We start from the raw sequence: 18,127 nt of genomic DNA, 5'->3' as shown, positions 1-18,127 counted from the left end.
CAAAATTGTTGCTCGGAGTGTCAATAAATGTGAAAACCAGATTGATGTTGATAAATTGAATTCTAACATTATGAAATTTCAAATTTTAATACTAAAGTTTTCACTTCTATCAACTTTAATTTTTTTTTGTGTTGTACAATTTCCTTAAAATTACATCAACTTATTTTAGATGTTTAAGTTCAAAGAATGTCAAGGTTTTATCTCACAGAGGTAGAAAAACCTTAAAAGTAATTGGACCAGAAAAAGATATCTTGGAAAAATCTATTCCAATAAAAGAAAGGCTGTTTCACTTTCTTACAGGAGAAACAAAATCTGTACCGATAACGTACGTTAGTAGGAATTTCTTGAACAGCAAACTATTACATGGTACATTTTATACCTCACACCTGATTAGTTCTGAATATGACGTTTCAATATTTTTCTTTGCAGCTGAAAGTTGTCCCTACGTAATATTCTACTTTCACACAACACAAATTGACCGTAAAAAAAGATGAAGAAAAAACAACTACATTATTTTTAACTTTTAATTTTATCAGTACACATGGAAAGAACACATTTATTCTAATTCAGCCAAATCTACATCGAAATGGATATATAGAGCTGTGTTATGTGGAATCTTCTTTAAGGAGAATAATTATTAAATAAATGCTGGATAAAATGTTTTTATCGTTTTCGTAATTTCGTTTTTTTCTCTCTGTGAGAGCTTCGAGGATAATCCCAGGCCTTTCAAGTGGTCATAAACTGTTGAATTTGATAAATTTAACCTCAATCCGATCTCACGTGTTGTTATTCGCCGGTTCGCATCAACTAATGCCTTTATCGCGTCTTAATCAGCTTCAACCGGCCTTCCCGAACGTGGTGTATCTTCGACATCAAAATTACCGGATCAAAATTTAGCGAACCAGTTCTGGCACTGGAGTACTGTCAACACACCTTTTCCATACACATTGGTCAATTTCTTTCTGGCTTGAACATCATTTTTACCCTTTCTGTAGTAAAACAGTAAGATACGTCGAAAATGCTGCTTATCGCTCTCTATATTTAAAAGGACACCAACCAAAAACTAATGCGTAGAATTAATTGGAATTTTTCACACTCAAGCCTTGCTATATGAGCTCTCAATGCATATAAAAATTATACGGCTTAAGTGTGAAGTTGGGTGCAAAAAAGTACAATTAAATCCTCTGTCGGGAAAAAACGAAATGACTTTCCGAACAACCCAATACCATTTATTTTTATTTTATTTAATTATTTTTTACTATTATTTAGTTTTAGGAAGTAATTATCTTTAATTACTAATAACATTTTATGAACAATTAAATTACGTAACTTGCTATAAAATTATAGGTAATACAAATAAAAATGGTTTTTACACTTGTTAATGACTTATTGTGTGTCAATTTATATACGTAGACGTATACATGTAAAACCATTTATTGTAACATATTTACTAATTATATAAAAAGACCTTTCGAACTATTTATTTATGATGATGCTTCTGTTGGTAAATTGAGTTCAAAGTTAAAGAATTACACTCAGTGAAAAAGAAATTGCAACATCAAGAATTTATTTATTTTATTTATTTCAAATTTATTATTGTTTTGATAGATGTTATAGCAATCAGTAAACGATTAAAATTAAGAAACAAAATATAAAAGATTTTAGATTTTTTTAAATAATTTAGTTAATAATATGTTTGTCTACTGAGTTTAAACATTCCCCGACGAGTCTTGGCACTGATTCAATGAGGTGATCTGTTTTCTCTTGGGGTATAATATCCCAAGTTACCTGTGCTTGAAGTCTCCAAAGTCCGTAGGGGTTGGGGTAACTTTCCTAGCTTGTTACTCATCATAACCTAACCATGTTCAATGGGTGAAAGGTCGTGGGATCTGGCTAGCCTCGGCATCATATTCACATAGGTCTCTTCAAAAAAGTTTAAACTAGTCCTGGAAACATGGGGCAGACCATTATATTGCTGAAATATGGGTTCCGCCTCTTGTAGACCAATAATTCAACGTCTTTCAAATTCACTAAGCAGGCGATAAATTGCACGTACTCGCGCTCTAGGTACTTTAACATTACTGAACATCGACAATGGATCCAACCAAACAGTTTAATTTAATATAAATTGTGATAAAAAATAAATTTACATGACATAACATTACATACAAAAGATTATCAAATTTTAATCGTTTACTCCATGCTGTAACATTTATGTTTTACTAAAAGATACTAAATTTGAGTATATTTTTATGTAAATTTAAATATTTTTACATGGTTACATTTAATATAGTCTTTAAATATTATAACGCATGTTAAATTTCGTTAATAAGTTAATGAATAAAATAACACAAATTGTTTCCATTTTCTTATCATTTATTTATTTCGAGGAATAAAAGACAAATCTAATGGATGAGTGGGTGTCATAACAACATGTGATTCGAAGTCCAGTTCAGCTATCGATTTATGCTTTGTAGTCAACTCAAAGTCTCTCACAATTGTGGCGATGACAGTTTTCAAAAGCATGGATGCATATTTCATACCTAAAAATTAATTTTAATTTCCTTTAGATCTGTCATTTATGGACCTTACCAATGCAATTTCTGGGTCCACCAGAGAACGGAAGGAACGTATAATCGGGTCGCTTGGCAACTTCTTCTGGCAAGAAACGGTCCGGGTTGTACTCAAGAGGGTTTGGATAAATGTCGGGGTTTCTGTGCAATTCAAGGAAGCAAATCGACATTGAAGTGTTCGCAGGAATTAGTTTGTCACCTGAAAAATGACCTTACAATTTGTTCATTATTCATTTGTGACTCACCTAATTGTATATCTGCACTTGCTATTCTAGCGATCAAAGGTACAACCGGAAGTAACCTTTGAGACTCTTTGATCGCCATATCGGTATAAACAAATTTGGAAAGATCACTCTGATCTATAATTCCTTCTTTTCCGACAGCATCAATGATCTCCTTGTAAACTCTTTCCTAAAAGATTTATACTTTGGTACTCCATATTTATTTATTTGTTTTTATTGAATTTACCTGAATTTTAGGATGCATTGCAAGTAATAAACATGTGTAAGCTATTGTAAAGGCTGTTGTATCAGCCGCCTGAAACAATAAAAAGTTAAAACTAACGCTTATCATATTTTTTTGTTATTTACAGCTCCCGCAAACAAATTCATTTCTTCCTGTATGTAATCATCAGTTAGACGTTCCTTCTTGGAATTTTCCAAAAGTAGGTCCAAAACTGGGAGCTTGTCAGATGTCAGGAAGTGATCTATAATATCACACATTAATATTGCTTAAATGTTAAAAATATTTTAAAACTTACCATCCTCAGAAACACTTCTTTTATATTTTATTACCTAAAACATCATAATTAATTCATAGTTAATAAGACAAAATAATTATTTTACATTTCTAATAAACGACTTCATATCTTCCATGTTTTTGGCGAGAACTTTAGATTCGGGGAAAAAGGAATAGCAGAAATCGTTCGTTTTGAAAAGCTTTGCCACCCGGTCAAAAGCCAAATGCTGCGTCCTAAAACGTATTCACTTAGTCATACTAATTATAATGAAAATTATTATTCTTACGTTCTAACTGCAGTAACATACTCATGTTCCTTTTCATCAACAAGGATTGTAGATTCTATTCCGATTGTAGCCTCTAAAATTCACCATTACTATTCACATTCATATTTTTATTTTGTAATAGATTACCGCAGAATACATCCAAAGTGAATTTTTCAAATAGATAAGTAAGGTTGTCATATTTTCCATTTTTTAGTATATTGCTCAGAATTTGACTCTTTTCGTAGAACACGTCGACGAACATGTCCAGAATTCCCTGTTTGAAACTTTTGTTTATCAACTTCCTGTGCTTCCTCCATTCCTCCACTAAAACACTTTGTTCATGTATGCGTAAATAATTTTTAGCGTTCATTCATACCTGGTGCCAGAAGAAGAGTGTTTTTGAATATTTCTTGTAGATGTTTATAATCTTCGCTTTTGTTCAACGAATTCGGATGATTCAGTATCACCTTGATTTCTTCAGGAATTGTCGTACAGTACATTCTATGCGGAACATACACAAGAAAGCAACGTCCATACTTTTTGAGCAGCGACAGGACTACCTTTAACAAATCTAAACATCCAAAAATATTATAAGGATTGCTTAAAATGACAAGTTCAACTTACTCTTTCCTAAAAACAGGTACGTCGTTCCAATCACTGGTAAATTTCGAGGTCCGGGAACTTCATAAAATGATTTGTATGGGCCAGATTTTTTCGATAAAGTCACATAATAATAAATTATTAAGGTCAATAAAAATATCACTAATTCAAACATGTTTAGTGAAACTGCGGACTACTTTTTTGTTAGCAAATGAGTACTACATTAACAATAAAGTGCCTTATATATTACATTAAGTTGGTATTGCAATTACATTTAATCTTTGTAATTATGTACATGTATTTCTAGTACATTATTTACAGTCATTGTATCACATTTTTTAATATGTTCTAACCGTTATTACCATAACGCCAACAAACAAATTAAGGAAATTAATTAAAACTTTATTTTTACTACTCTTTTAGGGTTAAGGTTAGTTTTATTGTACATTAGTTGCCTTTATAGGTTTCCTACTAAAGATGAAATTTAATAACAAGTAAAAAGACAATTGAAAAAAATTTATTTCACGTTCTTACATTACATGTCCATTATTATTGCATACAGATTTTTATAATAAAGAAATTTCAATAATTTATCGTGGACATTAATAATATATAATTAATTCTGGGGTAATTTATAAATAATTCTTTAAACTGTTTATTTATATAAAAGCGATAGTTTAATTACCTCTAGGAATAAAAGTTATGTCGAGTGGATGAGTGGTTCTCATCACCATGTGGGACTCCAAGTCCAATTCGTTAACGGACTTATACTTTGTTACCAGTTTGAAATCTCTTACAACAGTGGCAATGACAGTTTTCAAAAGCATGGAAGCGTATTTTAGACCTAAAAATTAAATTTACTTAATACGGTGTGCATCTCCACATCTACCATAACCTTACCAATGCAATTTCTAGGGCCACCGGAAAACGGCAGGAACGAATAATTAGGTCTTTTGGCAACTTCTTCCGGTAAGAAACGATCGGGGTTGTATTCTAGGGGGTTTGGATAAATGTCGGGGTTTCTGTGCAAGTGAAAGAAGGAAATAACGATGCCCGTGTTGGGAGGAATGGTCTTGTCACCTATAAATCCCTTATTGAATTAATTTAGTAATTTAATAAATTGTTTTATATTGACCTAAACGAATTTCATCATTTGCCTGTCTTCCAATTAACGGGACCGATGGAAAAATTCTTTGCGACTCTTTAATTGCCATGTCAGTGTACACCAGTTTAGAAAGATCGTTGCATTCTATTGCTCCATTGTTACCGACGACGTCGATTATTTCATCGTAAACTTTTTCCTAAAATATAAAAACTATTATAGGCATCCAGTTGTAATTTACGTAGGTGAACCTGAATTTTGGGATGCATTGCCAGCAAGCACAAGGTGAAGCCAATGGTGTACGCTGTTGTATCAGTAGCCTATTAATTAAAGATAATAATAATAATAAAGTAAACCGTTAGCACACAATTGGTTCTTACAGCTCCTGCAAACAATGTTATTTCTTTTCGTATATAATGATCTGTTAAATTTTCCTTTTCTGAGTTTTGTAAAAGTAAATCCATAACGGGCAGTTTGCCGGACGCCTGAAAGCTTTCTACAACAGCAAAATTAATTGTGTATCTCAAGTAATAACAGAATTATACCATTATTTGCTTGTTCCCGTTTTGTCTTGATTACCTAAAATAAAATTTTTGATTAACCGCTTTCAAACCAAATAATTTAAAGAATTTACTTGTCTAATAAAATTATTTACGTCGTTCATTTTGTCCGTAAGTTTTTTGGCTTCAGGAAAAAATGAAAATAAGAAATTACTGGTTTTTAGAAGATTACCTATTCGATTAAACGCTATATTTTGAATGCTAAAATGAATTAATAAGTATAAATTTTACAAATTACTCAACCCCTACTCTGTTACAGCAGTAACAAACATATGTTCTTTTTCATCTTCGAGAATCGTCGATTCTATACCAATGGTTGCCTCTAGAATGTTACACTTAAGTTAATATTTCGAAACTTCTACGTTGGCATTTACCGAAAAATACGTCCAAAGTGAACTTCTCAAACAGATAATACAAATCGTTATAAGATCCATTACGTAGTATTTTGCTGAGCGAAATGCTCTTTTTATAAAAGGTGTCTAAAAACATGTCCAGGACCGCCTGATTAAAACCTTTACTTATCAATTTTCTATTTTTCCTCCATTCATTCGTTTTCGCCACTAGTAAAGTATTTTTAAACATTATTAAATTGTCATACTCTCTACTTTTGTCCAACGCGTTTGGATGGTTAAGTATTATCTTCAGTTCTTCAGGAACTGAAGTCATGTACGTCCTGTGAGGAATATACACTATACAACTTGGACCGTAATTTTCCATATAAGCAATTGCAACGTTTAAAACTTCTAAAAATTAAACAAATTTGAAATGTTTTGGATGCGTACGATGTGTACTTACTTTTTGTGAGGAAATAATAGGTCGTTCCTATTATTGGCAATCGTATTGGCCCGGGAAGATTGTAGAATGCTTTGTAGGGGCTTTTATTATATTTACGTTTACGCGTGTAATAAATTGCTACAATCACTACTATAAATAAAATTTCTAACATCTTTAGGTGTCAAAATTTGTGTTGTAGACGTAACAATGTTGCACTTGACTTGCGGTAAAATAAGACCGTGAACTTTACTTTATATGTAATCTCGTTTAGTGATGTAAATCACATATGTAATTACTTTTATTTTTAACATTAATGTATTTTTTACAAGAAAAGACTTTTAGGCGGATTTGCATTTTTATCTCTTGATTAAGAGACTACTTTAATATTAAGTGAATGTTTAATGTATGTACTGTGATGTAACAAACAAAACTAAACCTAATAATTACAAGTGACGATTGTACTTAATTGGTATCACAATTATAGCAGATCGTCAAAATAACATAATAAAACCATTAATGTTTTAAAAAATTTACAAGTGTGTACGACAAGAGATATTTATAAATAAACTACAACTATAATGTATAATGTACTAATATAATATAAATAATTATCTAGGGTGTAAAGTAACATCAAGTGGATGAGCAGTTGTCATTACTATACTGGATATCAGCTTTAAGTCGGACACCGATTTGTGTTTAGTGGTGATCCTGAAATTCCTCACAATGTTTGCAATTGTAGTTTTCAAAAGCATCGACGCATATTTCATTCCTGAAATCAGTTAACAATAAATCATTTATCACATTTTACAATTATTTTAATTACCAATACAGTTCCGTGGACCACCAGAGAAGGGCAAGAAGGAGTATTGAGGTCTTTTAGCGATCTCTTCGGGCAAAAATCTGTCAGGATTATATACCATTGGATCAGGATAAATATTAGGATCTCTGTGCATGTGGAAAAATGATAAAATCACCCCAGTATTAGGAGGAATTACTTTGTCACCTAAAAAAGCTGTATTAATATCTAGTAGATATTCACCAAGCGGTTACCTAAATCCAATTTCTCTTTAATTTTTCTGGCAATCAGTGGAATTGACGGCAGTAACCTTTGGGACTCGTATATCGCCATTTTTGTGTACTTCAGTTTGGGAAGATCAGTATGTAGGATGTCGCCATCTTTTCCCACAACATCGATTATTTCTTGGTATACCCTTTCCTAAGCGATCAATAAATGTAACTAAAGATTTTAAAGAAAATACACTACGTACTTGAATTTCAGGATGCATGCCCAGCAAGCAAAGGGTGTAAGCTGTGGTGTATGCTGTCGTGTCCGTAGCCTGAAACATTCAATTTATGTGTTTTGGTACCTGGTTGTTTTAAGTCAACTTACGGCTGCAGCGAACAAAATCATTTCCTGTTGTATGTAGGTATCCAAGAGTTTTTCCTTTTCAGCACTGTTTAGAAGCAAATCTAAAACTGGCAACCTGTCCGACTCGACTTCTGTCAATTTGCTTTCCCGTTTCTTCTTCATTATCTGATAAAACGAACTTATAAGTACTTAACGTTTAGGAGATTGAACAAGTTACCTCAGCAATGTAGTTGTTTAGTCCGGCCACACAGTTATTTAGTGCCTTTGCGTCAGGAAGAAACGAAAACAAAAAGTCGTTCATCTTGATTAAATTTCCAACCCTTTCGACTGCCAGTTTTTGTGCCCTACAATAAATCACTTCAATAAAATAACATTTGTAAATGGTGCACAACGAACTCGCTTAGGGCCTGGACGAAATAGTTATCGTCCTTGTTCTCAAGTGATGTGGATTTGATTCCGAGGGTGGCGTCTAAAATTATTAATTACTACAGTAGTAAATATTATCAAATACATATTTTTTATAGTTGTACCAGAAAATACGTCAAGAGTGTATTTTTCGAAGAGAGTATATATGTTGTCCTTGTCGTACGATCCCTCCAGTAAAATTTTATTAAGGATGCAGCTTTTTTCATAAAAGGTGATAACAAACATATCTAATATAGTTTGTTTGAAGCTTTTCGATATTAATTTTCTGTGTTTTCTCCATGATTCAACTAAAATTTTCCGGTTGTTCAAAGTTGAAAATCATTAGAAAAGTGTGAAAGAAAATAACTCACCTGGTGCCAAAAGTAAAGTGTTGTGGAAGATCGATTGGAGATGATTATATTCAGCACTCTTCTCCAACGCCGCAGGATGGTTCAAAATAATCTTCATCTCTTCAGGAACCATTGTTATATACGTCCTGTGAGGAATGTAGGCCAAAACTGAAGGTCCATAATTTCTTAGTCCCCAGTCTACAGCTTCCAACACATCTTAAAATAATCACAGTCAGATGTTGTAAATATCGATAAGTTTACTTCGTACTTTTCCCAAGTAATCTATAAGTCGATCCTATAATGGGAAACGGAAAAACTGTGGGTGTTGAATAAAATGGTTTGAAGATCTGTTTGTTTTTTCTTTCGCGTAACCCGTAATAGTAAATTATTACAGCTAGTACGAAGAGAATTAAACCAAACATAATTTATTTGAAACAACCTGAGTTTTCGACCGCTAGACAGGGACTAATTGAAAAATTATTTTTGTTGAGAAATTAGTCGCAAAAGTGTCAATTATATAATAAAATTATTGTGATTATTTATGGAAAACGTCAACGAAAACACGCTAGAACTCTTCCAAAGTATAATTATTTTAACAATTTAATTAGACGCGTGCAAATAATTTTTATCAAATAAACATAATTGTAATTGAATTTGTATATTATAATTATTAATTAATGTTAGAGTGAACCATTGCTTAAAACAATTTCAAAATGTGTCCACATAAAAGAAAAAAGCTACTACGAATTACTGATTTATTTGTTGTTTATCTACATTTATACAACCCGGTATATATAATTTTTTTAGTTATGATCTAGGAGTAAAAGTAAGGTCCAAAGGATGAGTCGTGGACATGACAACGTTTGACACCAATTTCAATTCACTAACACTCTTGTACTTAGACGAAATCTTAAAGTTTCTCACGATGTTCACAATCGCCGTTTTCATTAACATCGACGCATACTTCATGCCTGAAAAATTAATTAATTAACGTTTTAGATAAATTGATTTTATTGCCATGTACCAATGCAATTTCTGGGACCTTGAGAGAATGGCAGAAAAGTGTTCTGCGGTCTTTTGGCGACTTCTTCCGGAAGAAATCTATCCGGATTGAACACCAAAGGATCTGGATAATATTCTGGATTTCGGTGTATGTTAAATATGGATATAATTATCCCTGTGTTTTTTGGTATGACTTTGTCACCTAAAACGTCTTAATGACACCAGTTCCCAATTCGGTTACAATAACATACCTAAAGAAATATCAGCTGTTGTATGCCTTCCAATTATTGGAATACTGGGAAGAATTCGCTGAGTTTCATTCAAAGCCATTTCGGTGTACTTTAGTTTGCTTAAATCGCTGTAAAGAATCTCCTCCTCTTTACCAATTGTTTCAATTATTTCTTTGTATATTTTTTCCTGATAATTTAAAAATCGGTTTCACTCCAAAGGAAAATAGATAACTAAATAAAACTATAAATAAGTTACCTGGATTTCTGGATGCATTCCCAAAAGGCAACAAGCATATGCGATAGTATAAGCAGTGGTGTCAGTTGCCTGAAAAGTTGCATCTTAAAAAATTATGAAACATTGTATGATTTGTTACTTACAGCTCCAGCAAATAAAAACATCTCCTCACTAATATAATTGTCTGTTAGATTTTCCTTTTCGGCGATTTCTAATAGCAAGTCCAAAACGGGCAACCTTGCTGAAGGAGAATAAATATCTAAAAATATAAATTAGTTAAATTTTGTACTTTATTTACTGTTGTAATATAACCTTGTTTAATACCAATTGATCTTTTCTTTTCTATAATCTGAAACAAAATGTATTAACAATAATGAAAATAAAAAAAAATAAATTCTTTACATCTTGAATGTAATTATTCATATCAGTACGACATTTTTTAGCCCTTATACCATCAGGTAAAAAGGAAAATATGAAGTCATTCATCTTGATTATATTGCCTATTCTACTCATCAGAAGAGTCTGAATACTAAAAAAAAAAGAAAATTAATTTGGTTCATTATTAGTATTAAGATTACTAACGTAGTAACACCAACCACGAATCTGTGTTCTTTTTCATCCTTCAGAATTGATGATTCTATTCCCAGAGTAGCCTCTTAAATTTTTAATAGTTAATAAATTACTGTTTATTTGTTTATATAAAGCTAATTACCGGAAAACACATCCAACGTAAATTCTTCTAACAAATAATAAATATTTTTGTAAGCGTCCCTTCGTAAAATATCGTTCAAAAGGCAACTTTTCTTATAAAAAGTTGTAACAAAAGAGTCCAGAATACCTTGCTTGAAACTTCTAGATATCAATTTTCTGTTTACTCTCCATGGATCAGCTAAACATATAAAATCGTTTTAGAATTAAAAAAAAAAAAAATAAGTTTGTGCATGTCGTACCATGTGTCAGTAACAAACTTTTAGCGAAGATCCATCTTAAGTGATTGTACTCTTTGCTTTTGTTCAGTGCGTTGGGATGATTCAGGATGATCTTCACTTCCTCGGGAATTGCAGTTACATAAGTTCTGTGAGGTATGTAAGCCAAAAATGATTGCCCATATTTTTCAATGTTGTATGTCAAAGCCAATAAAATATCTAAAACAACAGATTTACTATATGTACAGTGTGAGTATAAAAGAAACTTACTTCGACCAAATAATAAATAACTGGAACCAAGAACTGGAAATCTTATCGGACTGGGAGTGTTATAGAATGTATCATACGCCTTATTAGTAGTCTTACTCAAAAATCTATAAACTATTACACTTATAATCGCTGTTACTAATACTAGTTCAATAAACATTTTGTCTTCTGAGTTTAATAAAAGTTACCAGTCAACTGAGTTGATTGTATACTGTTAGTAATATATAGCTTTATTACAAATTTAATTGTATTATAAATGACAATTTCTAGTTAAATACCAGTACAGTTCATTAAGTTCTATTTTTTTTATCAATTAGCACATTGTACAAATTGTAAATCTTTAACAGTAAAATTTTAAAGTCTGGACTTAAACAAAATTTCCCAATTATCATTAATGAATGAAATTAGGAAATTTACAACGTAACATTTGAATGTCATCATTTTAAATTAATTGTTATGGTGGTTCCTTCTCTAATGTCATCAATTATTGAATACTGAAGGGCATTGGAGTGTTTGTTATACATAAAAAGAATTGTATAATTGTTAACATATTTAGCATTATTTAGCATAAACATTTAAACAAAAATGTTTCTTGTATTAAATTTTTGCAGCAATTTTAATTGAGTGAATTAGTTAAATATACAACGTAATTTTTGAACACCATCTTTTTAATTAGCCCTCGTAAATTAATTGTTATGAGGGCTCCTTTTCTAATGTCATCATTTATTGAGTACTGAAGGGCGTTGGAGTATTTGTTATACATTAAATGTATTATATAATTATTTCCGCATTAAGTATAAAAATTTAAACAAAACAAAGATGTATCAATTTCGCATTTTTATGCCAAGAGTTTCTTTTTGCGAAAAAAATTTACCAGTGATATTTCGTGTACTAAATTTACACAGCAATTTTAATTAAGTGAATTGGTTAAATTTACAATAACTTTTTAATTAGCCCTAGTAAATTAATTGTTATGGTGAGTCCTTTTTTATGTCATCAATTATTGAGTACAGAAGGGCTTTGGAGTGTTTGTTATACATTAAATGCATTGTATAATTATTTCCGCATTCAGCTTAAAAAATTAAACAAAATAAAAATGTATCAATTTCACATTTTTTGCGCCACGGGTTTCTTTTTCCAAAAAAATTTTACCTGTCATATTTATTGTAATAAATTTCTACAACAATTTAAATTAAGTAAATTGGTTAAATTTACATATTAACTTTTGAACGTCATTTTTTAATTAGCCGTGATATATTAATTGTTATGATGGTTCCTTTTTTAACGTCATCAATTATTGAGTACTGAAGGGGGTTGGACTGTTTGATATACATTAAACGCATTGTATAATTATTTCCGCATTTAATATGAAAATTTAAACAAAACAAAAATGTACCAATTCTACTTCTTTTTTTATCCCAAGGATTTCTATTTACAAAAAAAATTACTACTGATACTTTTTATATTAAATTTCTATCTCGTAATTTTGTTTCAAGTGTTTATTTTGCCATCTTTATTAAAAAAATGAGTTATTTAACGAGTTAAATTTATAAAATATTTTTCTTTTACTTGTGCAAAGTGCTGGTTTTGAATTGTAAAAAAACAATCTTCATATACAAAGTTTATAAAATATACGAGTTTATAAAATATCTGGAACTTTATTTTATATACTCGAAATATTTACTAATTGATTTACAGAGGCAATATAAAAATATTTTTTTGAGAATTCTGACTATATTTTCATTTTGATACGTGTCCCTGTGTTTACTTTATATACGTCAAATTAAAATAATTGTCTTTGTTTTTCGCATATAATTACGTTTGAACGTATACAAAAAGTGTGGAATTAATTAATTACTGTTAAACATTAAGCAATTATAATTAACATCACAAATGATATTACACTAATTATTATATGAATAAAACGCACATTGCAGTGAAAATAACAGAAACTTGTATCATTATTTTATGTAACAATATTGGCAATTAATTACATATACTAATTGTAATTTGTAATTTGATATACATTTACTGTGGAAAAATATTTGGGACACATAACAACTAAAGATCATATATTCAATTCAATTATGAATATGAATTGGTCGATACTAATATTTATCACTAGATATGTAAGGATCGATGCAGTTGGATCAAATTAATTATTTGTGCAAGTTATTTTTTTTAATTAATATATTATTCTACATAATATTTAATCCCAATCATTAATAAAATCTTTAAATTTTAAGAAAAAGTAGATTTCTGTATCAATATTCATATTTTTTTATATATCTACTCTATTATGTTCAAACTTATGTATTCAAAAGTTTTACTCCATTCCATTAATTTAATAATTAATTTAGATTAATCTAAATATTACAATTACACTAAAATGTAAAATGTGTAAAAATTTCTATTAATTTTTATTAATTATAGTTTTTAACAAAAACGATTATTATCTAATATAACTGGTAATAGATATTTCGTTCGACAAATCTTATTTTAAAAATGTTTTTTCAAATTTCGATTATCCTCTCATTTAAATTGTTATAACTTACCACCCTTTTTACCTACACCTGTCCGCTTACTACCTTATTTAGGTGTACTGGGCGAAGCTTATTAATAGCAGATCACATAGGATTTTGTTTGCAAAGCCATTTTGTAGCTGACTGTACAAGGTCAGTTCAAAACCAGATAAGTCTATAGAATAAAAATATTTGTCTAAAAATACCCGACCGAATGTGTATGTGGTGATTTCTTTTTAATTATTTTGAAATGAAGTATCAATATTAAAAAACGTTGACTTTATTAGACAATCAGTTTTTTGTGAATTTTATTGACAAGGAAAGTTGGTCGTTATGTGATTCAGTATTTGCATTTGGTCCTAATCCTATAAAAATGAGTAACGTATTGGATTCTAATCTGGGGGATTGCTCTTACGTTTACAACAGTGGACTTGGATGGACTTTAACCAGAGCTGAATGATCTGCAATAATACTGCATATTTCAAATTAGGTGACTTATCTAAAAATAGTTTACAAAATCCATAAATTAAAAAAACGGTCTCATTTGGCAATTTAATTAAAATTCCACTTTATTTCTTATACACCTTAATCACCTAATCTTTTTTCTGTTTCAAAACTTCTCGGTGATAAAAATGCTATTTAAATCTATTATTATCTATCTATTATTTAAAAAAAAGGTATTTGTACGGGAACAACAAGTAATTTGGATGTAAAAAGCAAAAATGAGTAAATTAGTACTCATTATCTATATAACAGGCCAATTGAAAAGTCCCCGGTCTACCATAGTAAAACACATTTTTTTGGCAAAATTCGATTTTATTATTCATATTATATAATATTCATAGTTGCCTTCGAGGGCGATACAGCGATTATAGCGATCTTCCAACTTTTCGATACTATTTTTGTAGTACCATTTGTCTTTCGCTTCAATTCGCGTTTTCATTGGCGCTAAACATCTTTCCAGCGAGCATTCTTTTGAGGTCTGATAACAGGAAAAAGTCGCTGTGGGCCAGATCTAGCGACTACGGTAGATGCGGAAGCAATTCGAAGCCCCATTAATGCAATTTTGACATTGATTTCATTGATTTGTGACACGGTGCATTGTCTTGATGAAACAGCACTTTTTTCTTCTTCAAATGGAGCCGTTTTTTAACGATTTCATCCTTTAAACGATCCAATAACGCTATATAAAAATCGCTGTTGATGCTCTGGCCCTTTTGGAGGTAATCAATGAATATTATACCTTGCGCATCCCAGAATACTGATGCCATAACCTTGCCAGCTGACTGTTGTGCTTTGCCTCTCTTTGGATTCGGGTCATCGTATGCAGTCCACTCAGCTGACTGTCGATTGGAATCCAGAGTGAAATGATGGAACCATGTTTCATCCATTGTCACATATCGGCGCAAAAATTCAGGTTTATTGCGCTTGAACAGCTTCAAACACTGATCAGAATCATTAACACATTGTTGCTTTTGATCGATTGTAAGCTCGAGCTGCACCCATTTTGCACACAGCTTTCTCATGTACGAATATTCGTGAATGATATGATGTACACGTTCAGATGATATCTTCACAATGTCTTCTATCTCGATCAACTTCACTTTACGGTCATTCAAAATTATTTTGTGAACTTTTTTAATGTTTTCCTCGGTGACAGCCTCTTTTGGGCGTCCACTGCGTTCGCCGTCTTCGGTGCTCATTTGACTACGTTTAAATTTATCATACCAATCAATGATGGTTGATTTTCCTGGTGCAGACCCCGGAAACTCTTCATCAAGACAAGATTTTGCCTCAACTGTATTTTTTCCCTTCAAAAAACAATATTTTTTCAGCACAAGAAATTCATTTTTCCGTCCTTTTTCAAATAACAAAAGTAGCTACACTCACAACGCAATATCTCACAAACTAATGGTCGGACTGCGGTCAAATTTTGACACGTATCCTTTGAATGTTGGTACTAATTGAAAATCATATGGATTTAATACTAGCACCGCCAGCTGTGTGTCAGACTGGGGACTTTTCAATTGGCCTGTTACATACATAATACTGATATAATAATTACACAAAAACTCACTGATACTTAGTGAGGAGAACCTTCTCTTCCAATAACACCAGGCACCACCGGATTATGTAGAGGCAGTGGGTAGAATAGAAAAGGACCGTTAGAGTGGCCCCAAGGATTGCCAGATTTAACTCTTCGGATTTTTAATTCTGGTGATACATTAAATATTTAGTTTATCAAACTCCACCTAAGTTCCATACCAGAAACTCTGTCTGAAAAGATAATTAATCAAAAATGTGTTTGATTAAATAATTTAATTGTCAGATACCAATACTATTTCTGGAACCCATAGAAAACGGCAGAAAAGTGTTCAGTGGTCTTTGGGCAATTATTCCGACACTCTTTTGTCTTCCAATGATTGGATCGGTGGAATGAATTCGCTGAGACTCATTCAGAGCCATATCATTGTATTTGAACCTATTCCCTCTTTGTTCTTGTCTGTCCTGACTAATTCCAATTGAAAGGAGAAAAATATTATATATAAATATTTTTAATGAACACAACACAATTTCATTCTTTTGAATATTAATTCTATTAACATGGTAACTTCAAAACCACGATTTCGTGTTCCCTTTCATCATGATTTTATACCTAAACTAGCCTAAACTTAAATAATAAACAGTTAATAATATATTTGTTCATAAATACATCTAATGTAAATTCCTCTAGCAAATAATAAATATATTTGTAAGTATGTCTTCTTAAAGTATTATTGAAAACGTTGATTCTCTTGTAAAATGTTATAATGTTTTGGTTAAAACTTCAAGGACGATCTTCAAATCTGGAAATACACTTACGTTAGCTATGTTCCATGTAGAATATAAACTAAAATTGGTTCATGTTCGATATGAAAACGAATCAAATATCTAAAACAACAAAATCTTATCTTAATACCAGTAGTACCAATAAGTGGGAGTCTTAATGAACCAGGAAAGTTATAAAATGGTTTTATTGAATAATTTATAACAGATTATACTTAAAATTGTTATCACTTTCAATAACTCAATAAACATTTTGTCTCCTGAATTTAATGAACCACATTTATTAAAAATTACAAGAAATGTAAATAGTGTAAACTAATAATGTTAAGAATTTTTTGTCGTATGCTGAGTTTTACGACAAATCACTTTATTTTGTAACGATGAAGATCACTAATATTTTTGTTAATACTTTGTGGGCAGTGAGGATATTAAATTGCTTGTCTCTGATAGGTAAACCTTCAAACACGGCGACATGATATTTAATTTAGTTGTCGATGGAAATTCATTTCTAGGTATTGTGCAGTGAACAATTATTACCTACATTTTCTATTCATCAACTTTTCCTGATCGCCTGTTAATTTTTCTTTTTCCCTAATTTCCATGTAAGTAACACCAAATCTAGAAGTGGTAACCTTGTAGTAAGATAATATTTTTCTGAAAAAGATTATTTAGTAATATCTTTAATATAATAATTGTTATGAGCCATATTAAAACAATATTATTATACATACCAGTAACGTATTCTTAGTCTTATTATTTTCCCATTAAGTAAAAAGGACAATTTATTTATATAAAAAAACACTGAAAAGAAGAAATTTCATTTTCATTAATTAAAAAAAATAATTAACATTTAATGTTTATTCTTTAAATAGATAATAAAATATTAACAGTTTTGTTTATATCTCTACCCTCTAAGGGGTGTCAGGGTGAATTTTCGATTGGGTCTGGAAAAGCGGTTGTATAACTACACATATACGAATTTAGTTCAACGACGAATAGGGCAGAGGGCGTAAAATTAGTATAAAATTTTATACGAGTACGCTATTAGACCCAGACTTTGGAATCAACGTTAACAGACCCTAAATTTGACAACTATGTATAGGTATGCCAAGCTACTAATTTTACAACATTCTGTTTAGACATCTCCTTTATTTAAAATACTATATTATATATTAATATTTTACAATATTTCTAACTTATAATTTTTTTTCGTTCTGATGATGATGATGATGATGACGACATGATATTATTATTATTATTGTTATTATATTCTTTATTATAAATTTAAATATTAAAATATGTACTCCACAATATGAAAAAGTATTATAAATTTAAAATGCTATAAATCCCAAGTCATTTGAACAAAAATAATGTTTTAAATA

The 18,127-nt window shown here is 30.7% G+C and overlaps 5 protein-coding genes and 1 long non-coding RNA gene across 7 annotated transcripts; all 6 read right to left on the bottom strand.

Annotated features, from left to right (window-relative positions):
• Positions 1–2,355: 2,355 nt before the first annotated feature.
• On the bottom strand, positions 2,356–4,388 carry LOC109603919 (cytochrome P450 4C1). Its single transcript, XM_020020427.2, has 11 exons — positions 4,202–4,388; positions 3,954–4,148; positions 3,725–3,901; positions 3,599–3,671; positions 3,419–3,545; positions 3,334–3,367; positions 3,164–3,279; positions 3,042–3,110; positions 2,819–2,984; positions 2,593–2,772; positions 2,356–2,543 (listed from the first exon to the last, which is right to left on the bottom strand). The coding sequence occupies exons 1-11, from the start codon at positions 4,350–4,352 to the stop codon at positions 2,377–2,379; spliced, it is 1,455 nt and encodes a 484-aa protein (XP_019875986.2). The 5' UTR covers positions 4,353–4,388; the 3' UTR covers positions 2,356–2,376.
• Positions 4,389–4,678: 290 nt separating this feature from the next.
• LOC109603920 (cytochrome P450 4C1) lies at positions 4,679–6,830 on the bottom strand. 2 transcript variants are annotated; one of them, XM_020020428.2, is made up of 10 exons: positions 6,635–6,830; positions 6,214–6,582; positions 6,089–6,161; positions 5,914–6,040; positions 5,825–5,858; positions 5,660–5,775; positions 5,531–5,599; positions 5,313–5,478; positions 5,078–5,257; positions 4,679–5,021 (listed from the first exon to the last, which is right to left on the bottom strand). In XM_020020428.2, the coding sequence occupies exons 1-10, from the start codon at positions 6,783–6,785 to the stop codon at positions 4,855–4,857; spliced, it is 1,452 nt and encodes a 483-aa protein (XP_019875987.1). In that variant the 5' UTR covers positions 6,786–6,830; the 3' UTR covers positions 4,679–4,854. The 2 variants fall into 2 exon arrangements, with proteins under 2 accessions (XP_019875987.1, XP_019875988.1); XM_020020429.2 differs by having other exon boundaries at positions 6,214–6,579; positions 6,635–6,829.
• A 162-nt stretch (positions 6,831–6,992) lies between these two features.
• LOC126264928 (cytochrome P450 4C1-like) lies at positions 6,993–9,205 on the bottom strand. Its single transcript, XM_049964692.1, has 10 exons — positions 9,006–9,205; positions 8,759–8,953; positions 8,513–8,695; positions 8,379–8,451; positions 8,200–8,326; positions 8,004–8,147; positions 7,882–7,950; positions 7,664–7,829; positions 7,437–7,616; positions 6,993–7,382 (listed from the first exon to the last, which is right to left on the bottom strand). The coding sequence occupies exons 1-10, from the start codon at positions 9,157–9,159 to the stop codon at positions 7,222–7,224; spliced, it is 1,452 nt and encodes a 483-aa protein (XP_049820649.1). The 5' UTR covers positions 9,160–9,205; the 3' UTR covers positions 6,993–7,221.
• Positions 9,206–9,478: 273 nt separating this feature from the next.
• On the bottom strand, positions 9,479–11,636 carry LOC109603912 (cytochrome P450 4C1-like). Its single transcript, NM_001365410.1, has 11 exons — positions 11,401–11,636; positions 11,155–11,349; positions 10,917–11,093; positions 10,787–10,859; positions 10,607–10,733; positions 10,517–10,553; positions 10,348–10,463; positions 10,226–10,294; positions 9,991–10,156; positions 9,762–9,941; positions 9,479–9,708 (listed from the first exon to the last, which is right to left on the bottom strand). Exons 1-11 carry the CDS (start codon positions 11,555–11,557, stop codon positions 9,545–9,547), a joined length of 1,461 nt encoding a protein of 486 aa, NP_001352339.1. The 5' UTR covers positions 11,558–11,636; the 3' UTR covers positions 9,479–9,544.
• A 3,338-nt stretch (positions 11,637–14,974) lies between these two features.
• LOC109603913 (histone-lysine N-methyltransferase SETMAR-like) lies at positions 14,975–15,622 on the bottom strand. The gene has a single exon (XM_020020420.1). The coding sequence runs from the start codon at positions 15,620–15,622 to the stop codon at positions 14,975–14,977; it is 648 nt and encodes a 215-aa protein (XP_019875979.1).
• A 1,007-nt stretch (positions 15,623–16,629) lies between these two features.
• LOC126264930 (uncharacterized) lies at positions 16,630–17,545 on the bottom strand. Its single transcript, XR_007547512.1, has 3 exons — positions 17,477–17,545; positions 17,287–17,399; positions 16,630–16,765 (listed from the first exon to the last, which is right to left on the bottom strand). It is a non-coding gene; the product is annotated as an uncharacterized LOC126264930 (long non-coding RNA).
• Positions 17,546–18,127: the final 582 nt, after the last annotated feature.

The sequence above is a fragment of the Aethina tumida genome, chromosome 3 (assembly GCF_024364675.1).
Source record: "Aethina tumida isolate Nest 87 chromosome 3, icAetTumi1.1, whole genome shotgun sequence".
Taxonomy (NCBI): domain Eukaryota; kingdom Metazoa; phylum Arthropoda; class Insecta; order Coleoptera; family Nitidulidae; genus Aethina; species Aethina tumida.
The sequence above is the reverse complement of the archived record's forward strand: the minus strand, read 5'-3'. Positions and strand labels throughout refer to the sequence as shown.